The sequence below is a fragment of the Neoarius graeffei genome, chromosome 11 (genome assembly GCF_027579695.1).
Source record: "Neoarius graeffei isolate fNeoGra1 chromosome 11, fNeoGra1.pri, whole genome shotgun sequence".
In the NCBI taxonomy this organism is placed as follows: Eukaryota; Metazoa; Chordata; class Actinopteri; order Siluriformes; family Ariidae; genus Neoarius; species Neoarius graeffei.
In genome coordinates this window covers 26333155-26350103 of record NC_083579.1, presented here as the reverse complement: position 1 = coordinate 26350103, position 16949 = coordinate 26333155, and the positions used below count along the sequence as shown (strand labels likewise).

At 41.3% G+C, this 16949-nt stretch overlaps 1 protein-coding gene across 1 annotated transcript; it reads right to left on the bottom strand.

Moving 5' to 3' along the window:
- Positions 1 to 295: 295 nt before the first annotated feature.
- Positions 296 to 2665, bottom strand: fabp7a (fatty acid binding protein 7, brain, a). The gene is made up of 4 exons (XM_060932922.1): positions 2593 to 2665; positions 2023 to 2195; positions 1581 to 1682; positions 296 to 346 (listed from the first exon to the last, which is right to left on the bottom strand). The coding sequence occupies exons 1-4, from the start codon at positions 2663 to 2665 to the stop codon at positions 296 to 298; spliced, it is 399 nt and encodes a 132-aa protein (XP_060788905.1).
- Positions 2666 to 16949: the final 14284 nt, after the last annotated feature.

The following is a 16949-nucleotide window of genomic DNA, read 5'->3' as shown; positions in this document are numbered from 1 at the left end:
TACACTGTCAGTGGACTTTGCAGTTAAGCGAGACTATAAAATGCAACATGTAGGTTTTCTGAAAACAAGAAAGATGCAGAAACTCAGGATCTTGTCAAGTTTGTATTTGAGTCAGCTTTATATAAATGTTCAACGATCAGGACTCACTCACATGTTTCATATAAAAAGCAGTTTACAAAAAACATGGCCCATGAATTAAAATGGGATAGTCTAGATTTATACTGAGAAAAAAATAACACTGCCCGGACATTGTCAAGTTGCCAGGAGAAGACTGAAGCATCCTTGAGTTGTTTCATTATGCCTTTTCATATGTGCGAATGGCCTGGGCACCCTCGAAGGTCAAAGTCTGTGAAGGACAAATGAAAATCATATATATATATATATATATATATATATATATATATATATATATATATATATATATATACACACACACACACACACACACACACACACACACATACGGTATACACACACACACACACACAATACGAATAGGAAGAACACAATTTTTTTTTAAAGAAATCTTCAATAGGACAACTGTTTCAGAGGTTTTTATTTTCATACAGGTGTGATATGAAGTTTGTGTAAAAAAGAAAGACCACGTCCGTGTATATACATTTACAGCATTATATTCATTCAGCCTTAGTATCTGCCTGGTCAGTGTTGATGGCAATTTAAATCAGGCCACTAGTTTGCTTATATTTTGGGAAATAGATCTGACCTAGTTTGTCTGAAAATATCACGTGTGGTGTAGGTGAGTGCAATTATGAATGATGTAGCTGAGGTTGAAGATGTCAGAATTAGTTAGAGCCAGAATTCACACAATTCTCACAGTGCTGACATTTCTCCTTCCTGGGATTCCTTCATGGTATTTTCCAGTGTTTCCATGAACATAGTGGTAGGGTTGATATTTAATTAAAAAAAACCCAACAACTTCAATTTAGGCCACGTCCACTTTGGATATAAACCTGAATACAGATACAGATACTGATATGGATATTTGAAGCATTAAACAGATACAGCTAGAGATACGCCCCTAGTCCTATACCATGATACTCTACAATCTGAATATACTATATAGTGTACAGTACACAGAATACAATCACTTTCTATCATTTTAGCATTTTTGCAGCATTATGTTTTTTATGGTGCATTTTTATATTCAGCTTTTTACTCCTTACCCCTGTAGACACTCTACGCTTTAAATGACCAACTTACCACCCCAACATCCAAAATATAACTTTACCTTGACATTGTGGTATTCACCACTCATATAGATAATTATGCTTGTGTTTAATGTAATGTTGCATGTGAGCATGCAAGTCAGAATTTCATTGAATCCACTGTACTTGACAAAACAATATACAATAAATAATGTAAACATAGAATAAAGCTTCAGAAAAACTGCAGTTGAACAATAAGAGCTTAAAAAAGATGTCTGGCTTTTCTTGTTGGGATGAATATACATGATAAGTATATGAAATTTAAAGTGCACTTGTAGTGTGTAAAAGTATCCATTTTTTTATACCAGTGAAAATAAGTGTTTTTTGTTGTTGTTGCTTTTGTTTTGTTTTTACCATGATCATTTTTCCGTCCTTGATTTCTCGGACAAACATGGTTTCTTTCCCATCCCACTTCTGCACATGGACAAGTTTGTCTCCATCCAAGGTTACTGTGGACTGTTAGGACAGATAAATGTCCACAGTGTGATTTATTGGTTACCTTTTTGACAGTAAAGTCACAGTTTCTCAAAGATTATTATTATTATTATTATTATTATTATTATTATTATTATTATATGCACATAAGATAATATTTGTGATTTTATTTTTTTAATTTAGTGTTTCATATTGGATTATTTCATTGACAGAAAATAAATTTGAATTTGCAAAATGTTATAAAAGTACAGGTATGATCACTTTTGTCCATAGATTTATTAACATTTATCACCAATAACATGATCTTAAAGATTAAAATGAATGGATCAATTGAACATCATGAGTCTCTCCAAGCACAAACCTTTACATTCCTGTCATCTGCAGTGGTTTCATCAAACTCCTCTCCCAGTGTGAAGGAGATCTCAGTGTTCTTGAAAGTGCTCAACGTTTTAATGGTGACCTTGTCCCCTTCTTGGGTGATGACGACCGTGGGTTTGGTGACATTTCCTACTTGCCTTGTTGCAAAGCTAACACCTGGCAAATTGAACAAATTAACGCAGCACTAATAAATGACAGCAGGTTAAGCTGAAACTATGAAGATGCAGGCTCAGATGTCAATTAATTAATGTCCATGTTATTCATAAATGTAATAAATATACTTCATTTTATTCATCCATCCTGGTCTGGTTTTCCTTTGTTCAAAAATCTATTCATAGATAGATAGATAGATAGATAGATAGATAGATAGATAGATAGATAGATAGATAGATAGATAGATAGATAGATAGATAGATAGATAGATAGATAGATAGATAGATAGATAGATAGATAGATAGATAGATAGATAGATAGATAGATAGATAGATAGATAGATAGATAGATAGATATTTTTCAATTATCCTTAGAAATAATTATTGTCATTTTTACTTGCCCAGTGCTTTCATGTAGTCATCAAAGTTCTGGCTGTCTATGAGTTTCCAGGTCGCACAGAAAGCATCAACCATGTTGAGATTTCAAGTTTGAGTCCACCAGCACACACACAAAAAAAAAATGGCTCAGAGACAGGAGACTGACTACAAGCTGTAAAACTCCAGTGTAAGTAATACTACTCAGGAGACAGGGTCACAGCCCTTTGCTCCTGATTGGATGGTTTTTGGAATTTCAGGAGCAGTGATTGGCTCAGATAAATGGCGAGAACCAGAACTGATAATAATCCAATAAGTGTGGCACAATAGTCTGTTTAACCCATTTAAGGTTAACAACATATTAATTATTTGCTGCATTCATAAAAAAAAATTAATAAACAACAAGAAAAAATGTAATTGTTTGATTTGCATAATTGATGTAACTTAAAAGAGACTTCTCATCAGAGAATGGCTCAGTCCTAAATGACGCCCTACTCTTTCTTTAAGTGTACTAAAGAAATAATGACTAATTTCCATTAGGTACACTATCTAGACGTTTAAGAATTGGATGTGTGGCTTTAAATATCAAACAGCCCATGAAGTTTCAAAAGTCAGTGGTTTTTGGATCACCCATATATTTTTACTTTAAAAAAAAAGTTCTCTCTTCATGATGGTTTGTGGTTGTTGTTGTTGTTGTTGTTGTTTACACAACATCCTACTGAACACTCATCACTTATACACAGAGCACAAAAATGTATTTTATTTGAATAAGTAGTTCTGCTTTAACTCACCAAACTCTTTCCTCTATTAGGCTTAAAATCATCCCAAATTAATGGTCCCTCCGCTCTGCTATCTCGAAATTCTCATCAAAATGGATCTACAGGTACGTACTGTTTTTTGCAAAGGTGAGTGTCGCCCCCTCGCGGTAAAAATAATCTATACATACAGAAAGCAAAATGTGCAGTACTGAATTATCATCTGCAGTCTTTATATCAGTCCAAATGGAATAGAAACAAAAATTGTAGAATAATAAGCAAAATTTATTCTCCTGGCCTCATAAGCATATGGGTTTGTGTATTACAACCGCAATTTAAAAAAAAGTTGGGACACTGTGTAAAAGGCAAGATATTTAATGTTCAAACGGATTTTTATTTTGTAAATACACTCATTCTGAATTTGATGTCTGCAACACATTCCAAAAAAGTCGGGACAGGGGCAACAAAAGACTGGGAAAGTTGTGGAATGCTCAAAAAACACCTTGTGGTAGCTGGGGTGTGGTTAAGCACCAGTTTGTGAATGAAGGGCAAGCCAGGAAAGGTGAGTGACAAGTGATTACATCCAGTGGCGAGCCTAGAGTGATTTTCTCCCCGGGCGAAACTCCCAGCTGGCGCCCCCCGCCCGTTTTTTTTTTTTTTTTCGGGGTTTTTTTTGGGGGGACCTTTTTTTTTTCCCGCGCCCGCGCTCGTGCCCCCCCGCGTTGGGCTCTGTATTAGCCAACAGAATGTTAACAGCTTTACATGGTCGTTTAAACATTTCTCGTCGTGTGTTGTACGTCGCGGACACGGCCCGTTATAAATTTGCTGTTACCAGAATGGCAATGATCGAGTCGTAATGTATTACTTAAGACTCTGTGTAATGTCATAGTAGTGTAGTACTATGGTAGTAAAGTCTTTTTGATAACTAGTACAACGTTCCGCTGGTGGGATTCTGCATATTATGGGGCTACGACAAGTTAGGCACACACACACACACACACACACACACACTGATGACGTCACCTGCGCAACTTTGGTATCGAGGGCTACCGCATGACGTCACCGCGCCGCGAGATTTTGTTAAGCGCCATATTGGAAGACCAAGTACACATCTATGCAAGTACATACATTCATAAAACAAACTACACCTGAAATGTAGCCAGGGCCGGTTCTGCCCTAATCTGGACCCGGGTGCAACATCGCGCAACCCCCCCCCCAAAAAAAAAAACATTCTAAATCAGGACAACCATCACATAACTATAACTATAAACATTTAATATCAACTATTTTAACTAAATGGGCTATAATAAATAAGCCTGCAGGCAGCCACGGCGGGCTGCCTCAGAAAAGTAACCATTCAGTGACACAACTGAAAGCCTGCAGCCATGGCGGGCTGCCTCAGAAAAGTAACCATTTGTCCCATAGATATACATAGAAGACTAGATGCCTCACCGCGTATTCCAGAACGTCCGCACAGGGCGGCCATCTTACCACAGGCAAGCTTTTCCACAGAATTTGCGGTACACTGAGGTAAGACCATTGAGATGCTTAAATGTTTATACTCTTATCTCGCTGAAATTTTGACGTATATACAAATGGTTTGATTTCTTAAAACATTATTAATGTGGTTGTAATTCTGGGTGCTTGAACATGCTAAAATCGTACCTTTTCTCTTCAAAAACGACTTACTTCAGCTTTGTCAAAGTTGTGTTTCATTCTAGGCTAGCTCGTAGCACCAAGTAATTTTACATGGAAGGTCATGAGATAATATTTTCAATAACTGAATTTGCACTTGCACATGGTTTTCATTTTCGGGTTGGTTAATTTAAAACAACTTACATTATGATTTCTAGAGGAAATCAAAGTACTGACTTTGATGACAAGATGATGTGTGTGTCTGTTTTAATTGTAGATGTTTATATCAGTATGTTTAGTTTTATTTTAACTGCACATTGGAGCCTAGTCAAATGAAATTTCAATCTTCTGTGCTAACATATATTGACTTTGACATGATAATCAGCTTTGAATGTTCTTTTTGTAAATGTAAATGTAGCGCTTGTGTCGTGGACCTGTAGAAAAAGCACTAAATATCTCCTAGGCTCGGTAGAGAGGTAAGCTTCAAGATAGAACAACTGAAAATGGTAACCTGGAAACCGTTGTAAAAGGAGTTGAACAGTTGACAGTTTTATTGATTTACAATTATATGTACACCGGCTGTGCACCTTTTGCACAGCTTTAACCTTTCAATGATGTGACTTAGTCCCGGTTCAATGCAATATCAATGAAAGGAAAATAAAACAAAAGGAAGAGCTCTTCAAATAAAATAACAAAATTATAAAATAAGAAATGGTTCAGTCTTTTCCCAGTTCAGTCCAAATCAATTCAGTCCTTCTTTTCCACAAAAAATATGAAGATATCCAAAAACAGTATCCGAAATCTGATTTAGAAGTTCGAAGATCAAGTTGAGTCAAAGGCAATGTATTAAAGTTCCTCTTATCTGGTATCTGTTAATGTGAAGATCATCTGGCTCCTGAAGCGGTCACACGGCTGGCCACACCGCACTGTCGACCATCTCCAGTCCATGGGCTCGGCTCGCCATCCTTGGATCGGATTCTAATCAATGTCCAAAAAAAACCAGTCTACAGAACAGTAGACTAATAAGTATTCTTCTCTGAGATCTCAATTATTCAATTTCTATCATTCATTTATCATGTAACTTATATGAAAAGATACATCCCTCTTTTAAATGCAATGTGAATGATTTACCACATTAACCCATATTACAAAATACAGTAAGTATTTACATGACTTACTTCCCAGTTGCAAAGAAAATATTGCATGGCTTAAACAATAAAGTTTGTAACTCAGTCTTAACAAAACAGTATGAATTGTACTTTTTTATATATTGTCCATTTCTGTATTATCACATTTTAAACCTTTTAATTTGTAACCATTAGGCTATAACACTATTACAACATATTTACATCATTAGGAAAACATTTCCCTTTCTTTGCATTAAATATCACAAAGATATGGCTTCAAACAGTAGCATACACAAGGCAGCTACCCTGAAAATCGCCACCACTCGGTAGCTAGCTTCACCGAGTAGTTAACTGTGAGCTAATAACATCATGTTCCTTCTGGAACGTTCAGACAGCATGTCCAGGGTGGTGCGTGCCACTGTGGAGGCAGCACGGCACGCCAGGGCATCCGCCAACCAGTAAAGTCACAATGATGCAAAATGCACCAAAGTGGGTTAAACATTGAAGAAAAGTACCAGTTACCAAAGTTCCAATATAAACATTTACCACGAACACAATTCTCTGCAGTCACTTCGACTGGTTTTAAAGGAATAACTGTCGGGAACTTAACACTGGGTATAGCTAACACGGTTGAACTAGCAAGGGGCAACGTGTTCACTCACCGAAGTTCTTCTCATAAAACACTAGGTGGAAAAACACTTGTTTTTCTGCTCCACCGGCAGGTTTGTGGTGTCGGGTACTTCTGATTTACTGCTTTGAGTCAAACTTGTTACTTTATGTGGGTTATTTGTCTTTTAAGTTATCACATTCACGGAGCTCATCAAACTCGTGTTCACAGGGAAACGTTGCGTCGAAAAAAAAAGAGAGAACCGGAAGTGTGTGGTGGTTCACTACTCTCTGGACAGGGTAGTGCGCCCTCATGTGGCAATACTAGATAATTGCATTTTAGTAGCCCATTTTCCATAGGGGTTACACCCTCCCCCCCTTACTCTGCATGAGTCCCTTCATGCCTATCATACCAATACATCAGTTCACATAGCAACAATAGGATATGTTCCATCATTAATAGTGTCAAGGGCTCTATTGAAACCTTCCAAAAGAGTTTGTGCAAAAGAGATTAAGGGTTTTCCTAACTCAGGGTAATGAAAACGACCAGGTGGTCTATGTATTCGGTCTGACCTACGTGTAGTGTCAGTAGTGTCAGTACCTATATCAGTTTCTACATGAAGTGGTGTATTTGCTTGATCAGTGCTTTGCTGAGTGTTAACATCAGTTTCAACTTCAAGACTCTCTGGAATAATAATTGGGGGTGTTTCTTGGTCAACGACCATTGAGGTTTCACGTTTGTCATCTGGCAAGGTCATATCCTTTTCATCAGACTTCTGTTCTTGGGTGTTCTCTGTTTCCACTGGTTCAGCTGCTGCTGGAAGTACGCTGACAGGTTCCGCTGATTCAACTACTGTTGGAGATTCACTGACAGGTTCTGCTGATTCAACTTCTGCTGGGGTAACACTGACAGGCTTCACTTGGTGGTCTGCCCTGGGTTCACCCAAACAGTGGGCAGTCTGGTGTCCAGTAGGTTCGGCAGAAGTTGATGGAACGGCTGATGTCTGGGTGGGTTGCAGCATCACTGGAACATCAATCACCTCATAGAAGCGTCTCTCTGGAATGACTGATGGCTGGAAGGAGTAGTACGACAAATCATCCTCCGAGTCAAGGTCCTCGTCTGGAGCAGGAGGTCGACTCCGTCGGGTTCGTGGACGTTGAGGTTTTGACTTTGTCGTCTCTTCTTCTTCAGCCTCACACAAGTCACCGCAAGGGAGCAGAAGGTCTCTATGTAGAGTTCGGGTGGGGCCATCTCCATCCATTGGTTCCACTGTATACACAGGAAGGTTTCCCATCCTCCTCAGGACTCTGTACATTGTTGACTCCCATTTATCTGCGAGCTTGTGTTTATTTCGCAGCCGTACATTTCGGACAAGTACTTGATCTCCTTCTTCTAAAGTAGATTCTCTCACTTTCTTGTCAAAGCGTCGCTTGTTGCGGTCAGCGGCCTTCTGTGAATTCCCCTTCGCTATCTGGTAGCTTTCCTCCAGCCGTGATTTCAGAGCTCTCACATACTGAGAATGAGTCTTGGGAGCTGACTTTTTGGCAGGCAAACAGAATGCAATGTCTACAGGGAGCCTTGGTTGACGTCCGAACATCAATTCGTATGGGCTAAACCCTGTTACCTCGTTCCTAGTACAATTATAGGCATGCGTCAAAGGTTTTGCAAAATCACGCCAGTGACTTTTCTTCTTGTCAGTGAGAGTTCCTAACATACCTAATAGAGTTCGATTAAAACGCTCCACGGGGTTTCCCCTTGGGTGATAGGGACTGGTGCGCACTTTGGTAATACCAGCAAGGGCACATAATTCTTTGATGAGTTGGGACTCAAAGTCCCTGCCCTGGTCACTCAGTAGGCGCTCAGGAAACCCGTAATGCACTAGAAACTGTTCCCAAAGTGACTTTGCAACTGTTGTAGCCTTCTGGTCTTTTGTAGGAATAGCTACGGCATACTTGGTGAAATGATCTGTGATAACCAAGATGTCTTTTGTATTGTGACTATCAGGCTCCAAGGACAGATAATCCATGCATACTAGTTCCATGGGCCGAGTTGTTTGGATATTCACAAGAGGTGCTGATCTCTCAGGTGGCGTTTTCCTTCGGACACAACGGCCACATGTCTTTATCTTGGTTTCCACGTCTGTGGCCATCTTGGGCCAATAGAATCTTGATCTGACCAAATCTAGAGTTCTTTCCAGGCCCATGTGCCCCATATCATCGTGGAGGCACTGGAGAATGGTGGGTCTCAGGGATTTGGGGGTCACAAACTGATAAGTAACGTCACTGTCCGTTTGTCGAGTTCTGAAAAGAAGACCATCTCTCAATTCCAATTTTTTCCATTCTTTGAGCAAGAGCTTCAACTCCAAGGAGTCTGGGTTGATATTGGGCTTCACAGCATCTGCAGCTTCCAAAAGCTCAACCACAGCGCTTATAACTGGGTCAGATCTCTGTTGCCGTTGGAGCTCTCCCTGGCTGAATGTAGGCAAGGTGGGACAGCCCAATGACACTTCCTCCTCATACACATCTGGCACTGCATCTGCGTGGAGTGAAAGAGACTCTACCAGGGTGATGGAGGGCAGATCATCGTCCGTTTCACTCAAGAGGTGGCGGTGACAGACGGCATGTACGGTCTCAACAGACAGGCTCTGGTCAGGACGTGAAGATAAATGGTGAGAGGTGAATTGTTTCACTCGTTCTCTTTCTTCCAGAGAAACATCATCATCCTCCAGCGTGTCATGAGGTCGTCTGGAAAGGCCATCGGCATCTTGATTGCACTTTCCAGCGCGATACTTGATATTAAAATCGAATGTGGAAAGTGCTGCCAACCACCGGTAACTGGCAGCATCAAGTTTGGCAGATTTCAGGATGTAGGTGAGAGGGTTATTGTCAGTCACTACAGTGAACGTATTGCCATACAAATAATCTTGAAATTTCTCTACGATGGACCATTTCAATGCGAGAAATTCCAACTTGTGAGCTGGGTATCGCTTCTCACAGGGGGACAGTCCTCTACTTGCATAGGCAATTACTCGCATTTCACCCTCTTGTTCTTGATAGAGGGCGGCACCCAACCCAAAGGTGCTCACATCGGTGTGGAGAACATATGGGAGTTTTGGGTCTGCATATCCAAGTACAGGGGCTGATGTTAGTTTCTGTATGACTGTGTCGAAAGCATTCTGACATTCATCTGTCCAGCGATTTGCAAACGGCTCCTTCACATTGAAATAGGCTCCAGAGTGAGCTGTTGCTCTCCTTCCTTTTTGGTAGGGTGGGTAGCCCTTTGTAAGATCATTCAAGGGTTTGACTATTTTCGAATAGTCCTTCACATAGCGACGATAATATCCTGCAAAACCTAAAAACGACTTGAGTTCTTTGAGATTTTGGGGTCTAGGCCACATGTGGAGGGCACGGACCTTTTCAGGATCAGTTTCTACACCTTTACTTGAAACGATGTGTCCTAAGTAACGCACGGAGCTTTGAAAAAAGCTGCACTTCGAAGGTGAAAGTTTCAAGCCGTGTTCTCTCAACTGTTGGAGTACATGTAACAGTCTGGTTTCGTGTTCTTCTAGGGTGCTAGAAAAAACTATGACATCATCTAAAAACACAAGTACTTCTTTCAGATTAAGATTTCCCATGCACCTCTCCATTAATCTTTGAAAAGTGCTTGGTGCGTTGGTGATGCCCTGGGGCATACGGTTAAACTCATAAAACCCCAGTGGGCATACAAAAGCAGTCTTGGCCTTATCGCGTTCCTCCATCTCAATCTGGTAATAACCTGACTTCAGGTCCATTACCGAGAACCATTTGGACCCAGCCAGGGCTGAAAAGGCTTCTTCAAGATTGGGAAGTGCATAGGCATCACGTATTGTCAAGGAATTGAGTTTCCGGTAATCAACACATAGACGAACATCTCCATTCTTTTTGCGGACAACTACAATTGGGGATGAGTACGGTGACTCTGAGTTGCGAATCACTCCGGCCTCAAGGAGTGTTTGCAGGTGTTTTCTTACAGCTTCATAATCTTTGGGATGAATGGGTCGTGATCTTTGCTTTAACGGGGTTCCGTCTTTCAAGTTTATATGGTGTTTCACTTGAGATGCATGACCAAAGTCAAGGTCGTGTTGTGCGAAAACGTCGGAGTAGGCTGTTAAACTCTGTGTTACTCTTTCCTTCCACTCTTTGGAGAGAGGCGAGTTTCCAAAGTCAAAGGTTAGGTTGGACTTTCCAAGGTCAGAAACTTGATTTACAGCACAGCATTTCGCGCTTTCCGTTTTTCTGCTAAGTTCCTGGATTACTTCAGGGGTGTGGAGCTCGGCTATAACACAGTGTGCGGGGAGGGTTATGTCATGCTCAGTTTCATTTCTTACCCACACACGTAGCTTATGGGGGTTCAGTCGGGGCAAGGTGACAAGACAACATTCAACAAGGATTCCTCCTGGTAAGGAAGATGTCACAGGCTGTTCAACTACTGCACGCTCACCAGGACTGTTGGTCTTGACATGGCCTTCGACAAGGACTCTTCCGTGAGCAGGTATCGTTTGCCGAACTTTGCCCTTCAGCGTCATCAAGCCAATCCGGCCTGTCGAACTGGCTTCCTGTCTGTGCTTCAGTGTGTGAAGGATTTGCTGATAGCCATATACAGAAGACAAGTCAATTGGCCTTCTGTGGTGACAGTGCTCATTATACAAGACATCAAGAGCATTTGTTCCAATTAGCACTGGTAAATCGCAGCTACTGCGCACGTCTGGGGTGACTAAAGCTAAAGTGCATACTTCAGGTTCATTTTCAACAAAATTCTTTGGGAACTTCAGGCTTATAGGCACATAACCTAAATATGGAACACTTTGGCCATTAGCGCCTTCAACATCTAGGCCTTCGACTGGTTGAATGGGACAGTCTGATAGGTGATCGTTGTAAAAAGAAGCAGATATGGTGGTCACTTGTGACCCAGTATCCAGGACACAGTTACAATTGACACCTGAAACAATGACTTGAGCTGTACACTTCTGTCCAATGAGACCCATTGGAAGGTGGGGTTGATGTCCTGTTGAATGTGATTGACTGGACACTTTAATGGCAGATTTGCTTTTGGGACATTTCTGTTGCACAGCTCCCGATAGTCCCGCATCAGGAACTGGGTTCAGTTTAACGGCTGCTCACTGGCTTCGCCCCAGGACTGTAGCCTCTGTTCAAAATCTGTGCGCTTTTCATGCACTAACTGAGGGTTTGGTTCGTTGCTGCAGGAAGGAGCAATGTGGCCATCCTCGCCACATCTGAAGCAGTAGCCTGGGCGTGGTCTCTTAGTGAGTTTTGGTTCGGAAGAAGAGTGTTCTTCACTGGGCAGGTTCGGTTTGGGTTTTTGTTTCTTAGTTTGCTTAGCAGTTTTCGGGCGTGAGCCAGTATTCAGTGTTGCTTTAAGAGAAGCCATCTGGGTCTGCAACATTGCAATTTGCTTTTCAAGCTTTTGTGTATCAGAGAGAGACTCTGGTCCAGCATAATCAAGGCTGTATTCTTCTGCAAAGTGGGCATTAGCATGTGCTTTGGCTTTGGGTAAGCCTAAGTGCTGTTTCATACGGCTAGATTTAGCTGCTTGCCGGTCTTCTTCAGTGCGGAGGAGAAGGAGTAGCTCAGAAAACGGGGGTGGGTCTTTCTTTTTCTGCTCTAACTGAAGGCTGGTAATCAGAGCATTATTCCAGCACCCCCTACAAAATTGCCTGAGGAGCTGGCGATTGAATTCAGCAGCGGCAATGCCACCTCTCTTCACCACTTTGCTCAGAATGGTGCGTAGGCGTTGCAGGTAGGCGGAAGGTTTTTCACCCGAGTTCTGATTTGTGCTCAAGAAGCGAGCAAAAAGCTCATCACCATCATCCACAGTGTCATATGCGGAATCAAGAAGGCTTAAGTAGTCATGTGGGGATGCTTTTGGACCAAGATTCTTAACGATATGGGCAGCAGGTGGGAGGAGGCTCTCTACTATCTTCCGCACAGTGTGTTTCTCAGACACAGTTGCATCAGTTAAGAAAAAGTCAACATTGCTGCGCCATGTATCATAGTCAGACTCAGAAGCAGGACAGGGGACTTTTCCGGAGAATGGTCTCAGTTTGATACGATCAGGGGTGAAGTCACTGTTCTTAATCACATGCTCAACTACTACTTTCTGAACAGCATCAGTAGTAAGATGCTCAGGAGCCAAGGTAAAGGCTTGTGCTTTGGGTCTGGCTATGGCGTCCGCCATGTCAGGGAGTGCTTGAGCTTGTGGGGCAACTGAGGCCTCAGCCGTGTTGGGAAGTTTCGGTGTTTGTGCTACAGTTGGGGAGCTTAATACACTAGTAATGGAATCAGAATCATTTGAGTGAGATAAGACAGTGTCTTTTTGTGTGTGGTTCACAGTTTTGTCACCTGTTGGTTCATCATGAGTGGGGTTGTCAGAGGCTTGTGATGATTGGCTAAGTGTGGCTATGTCAGCATCACCGGTAGGGTTACTTTTAGTAGACCTTTGAATTTTAGCTAGCTCATCTCGCAAGAGTTTCTCAAAGTCGGCACCACTCAATTTAGCTACGCCTTTTAGTTCAGCCAAGTAAGAGCTGGTTAAGCTAGAACTTTTGTCAGCGGCATACAGCTCAGAGAGGAGCTGAATGCTGTGGGTGACCTCAGGGTTACTGGTGTGTCGTTCACAAGGCAAAGTGTCCTGAATGAAAGTGATAGGTTCACCTGATGTGAATTCTACAATGGCAGTGTTTTTAAACTGAGGTTCGTCACTAGGCACTCTAATTATTCTATCAATGGAACCAAGCGTGGCTAGGTAGTCCATGACCTCATTATCCTCTACTCCCATTGTTAAACCACCTACAAGGAGTGCATTCGGCACTTTCACGTTCCATTCTCTGATTACATCCATATTTCAGGCTATTTCACCAAGGCAATGTTTCAAAATAACAGGTTGCAAATATTGACCACAATAAAAATGTCAACTGTTCGACTACCAACTGAAAAAATAGGGTAATACCTCTCCTGGCTGGCTCGCCACTAATTATGTAGCGCTTGTGTCGTGGACCTGTAGAAAAAGCACTAAATATCTCCTAGGCTCGGTAGAGAGGTAAGCTTCAAGATAGAACAACTGAAAATGGTAACCTGGAAACCGTTGTAAAAGGAGTTGAACAGTTGACAGTTTTATTGATTTACAATTATATGTACACCGGCTGTGCACCTTTTGCACAGCTTTAACCTTTCAATGATGTGACTTAGTCCCGGTTCAATGCAATATCAATGAAAGGAAAATAAAACAAAAGGAAGAGCTCTTCAAATAAAATAACAAAATTATAAAATAAGAAATGGTTCAGTCTTTTCCCAGTTCAGTCCAAATCAATTCAGTCCTTCTTTTCCACAAAAAATATGAAGATATCCAAAAACAGTATCCGAAATCTGATTTAGAAGTTCGAAGATCAAGTTGAGTCAAAGGCAATGTATTAAAGTTCCTCTTATCTGGTATCTGTTAATGTGAAGATCATCTGGCTCCTGAAGCGGTCACACGGCTGGCCACACCGCACTGTCGACCATCTCCAGTCCATGGGCTCGGCTCGCCATCCTTGGATCGGATTCTAATCAATGTCCAAAAAAAACCAGTCTACAGAACAGTAGACTAATAAGTATTCTTCTCTGAGATCTCAATTATTCAATTTCTATCATTCATTTATCATGTAACTTATATGAAAAGATACATCCCTCTTTTAAATGCAATGTGAATGATTTACCACATTAACCCATATTACAAAATACAGTAAGTATTTACATGACTTACTTCCCAGTTGCAAAGAAAATATTGCATGGCTTAAACAATAAAGTTTGTAACTCAGTCTTAACAAAACAGTATGAATTGTACTTTTTTATATATTGTCCATTTCTGTATTATCACATTTTAAACCTTTTAATTTGTAACCATTAGGCTATAACACTATTACAACATATTTACATCATTAGGAAAACATTTCCCTTTCTTTGCATTAAATATCACAAAGATATGGCTTCAAACAGTAGCATACACAAGGCAGCTACCCTGAAAATCGCCACCACTCGGTAGCTAGCTTCACCGAGTAGTTAACTGTGAGCTAATAACATCATGTTCCTTCTGGAACGTTCAGACAGCATGTCCAGGGTGGTGCGTGCCACTGTGGAGGCAGCACGGCACGCCAGGGCATCCGCCAACCAGTAAAGTCACAATGATGCAAAATGCACCAAAGTGGGTTAAACATTGAAGAAAAGTACCAGTTACCAAAGTTCCAATATAAACATTTACCACGAACACAATTCTCTGCAGTCACTTCGACTGGTTTTAAAGGAATAACTGTCGGGAACTTAACACTGGGTATAGCTAACACGGTTGAACTAGCAAGGGGCAACGTGTTCACTCACCGAAGTTCTTCTCATAAAACACTAGGTGGAAAAACACTTGTTTTTCTGCTCCACCGGCAGGTTTGTGGTGTCGGGTACTTCTGATTTACTGCTTTGAGTCAAACTTGTTACTTTATGTGGGTTATTTGTCTTTTAAGTTATCACATTCACGGAGCTCATCAAACTCGTGTTCACAGGGAAACGTTGCGTCGAAAAAAAAAGAGAGAACCGGAAGTGTGTGGTGGTTCACTACTCTCTGGACAGGGTAGTGCGCCCTCATGTGGCAATACTAGATAATTGCATTTTAGTAGCCCATTTTCCATAGGGGTTACATAAAGATATCTTTTTATCCTTGGAAGTATAACCACATGTGATTAATTAAATGCTTTTTTTTTTTGTCACAAACTACCGTGAGTCGCTGTCACTGTTTTATACTATTACTTACTCGGGCATGGCATTTGTTATTATGCTATGTTGTGAGTTTACATTTGTTATTATGCTATGATGTGAGTGCATTAGGTTTTTGAGGTGGATGAAGTATTTCTGAAGTTTCAGAAGTGAGTAAGCTGTTTATTTAACTTTAGCTTCCCCTACGGCCCTATCACATGTAAAAATATTTTCACTAAAAATTGGAAATAAATTGTATGGTTATTTGTCCTAAGGCCGCAGTTATCCATAAGTATGCAGTGTTAGGCTTCTCACAGCATAGGAATTTCAGCATGTATTTTTTTTAAAACATAAAATGATTATTCATCATCAATATCATAAATACATACTTCCATTTGTTTTTTTTATATAACAAACCAAACCGTTTGAATATCGATTGAAATTTGAGGAAGTTACGGTCATCTGAAAAGTACATATCGCTACCAACACAATGTAATGGGTAAGCCAGCTGTCTGAGGTAAGATGGCCGCCATGTGCGGACGTTCGACTTTGTTGACGGGCAACGGGGACGAGGCATCTAGTCTTCTATTGGCCCTTTTCCACTACCCTTTTTCAGCTCACTTCAGCTCGCTTCAGCTCACTTCAGCCCGACACGGCTCGCGTTTCGACTACCAAAAACCAGCACGACTCAGCTCGTTTCAGCCCTGCTTAGCCCCTAAAACTCGCACCGTTTTGGAGTGGGGCTGAAGCGAGCCAAAGCGAGCCGACTGAGGCTGGAGGCGTGAGCAGACACTCCCCTGTGCACTGATTGGTGAGGAGGCGTGTCCTCACATGCCCACACACGCCCCGCGAGCGCGCTGGGATCTGTAAACACCGCAAACCCGGAAGAATAATAATTATGAATTACGAGAATTTCTGAAGCCTTATGCGCCTCGCCTCATCTATACGCTCTTGCCAGTATCTGTGACAACAAGCCACAGCACCAAGACCAGCAACACTAACGACTCCATGTCCTCCATGTTTATTGTTTACTATCCGGGTCGTGAGACTACCGCTTAAAAGCTCACTGAATCAGTGACATACAGAGCATCGTGGACGAGTTCGCGGAGCGCAAGGCTCGCCGTATGCCCTTCAAATAATGCGCGCAGTAGGCTATTGATGTTTTATTATGAGCCATGTACAGTATGTCGCCTAATGTTTTTTTGTTTCTGAGTTACATGTTCGTTTGAAGGACTTAATGTACAAAATAACATAGTTGCACCCCGGAGTGCTGAAATTGGTAAACACAGTGCATTCAGTGAGGTTTGCACCGCCCTCCTTTTATTTCTGACTCTTCCTGTCACCACTCTGAGCGCTCATTCGTATGCCCTTCAAATAATATGCGCAGTATAGGCTATTGATGTTTTATTATGAGCCATGTACAGTATCCTAATGTTTTTTGTTTCTGAGTTACATGTTCGTTTGAAGGACTTGATGTACTAAATA

Excerpts from the sequence above, each read along its gene's own strand:
- fabp7a (XM_060932922.1), bottom strand. The coding sequence starts at position 2,665 with ATGGTTGATGCTTTCTGTGCGACCTGGAAACTCATAGACAGCCAGAAC. Across the intron at positions 2,196-2,592 it reads TGACTACATGAAAGCACTGG|GTGTTAGCTTTGCAACAAGG; the intron begins GCAAGTAAAAAT and ends TCAATTTGCCAG. Across the intron at positions 347-1,580 it reads AGGACGGAAAAATGATCATG|ACTTTGACCTTCGAGGGTGC; the intron begins GTAAAAACAAAA and ends TGTCCTTCACAG.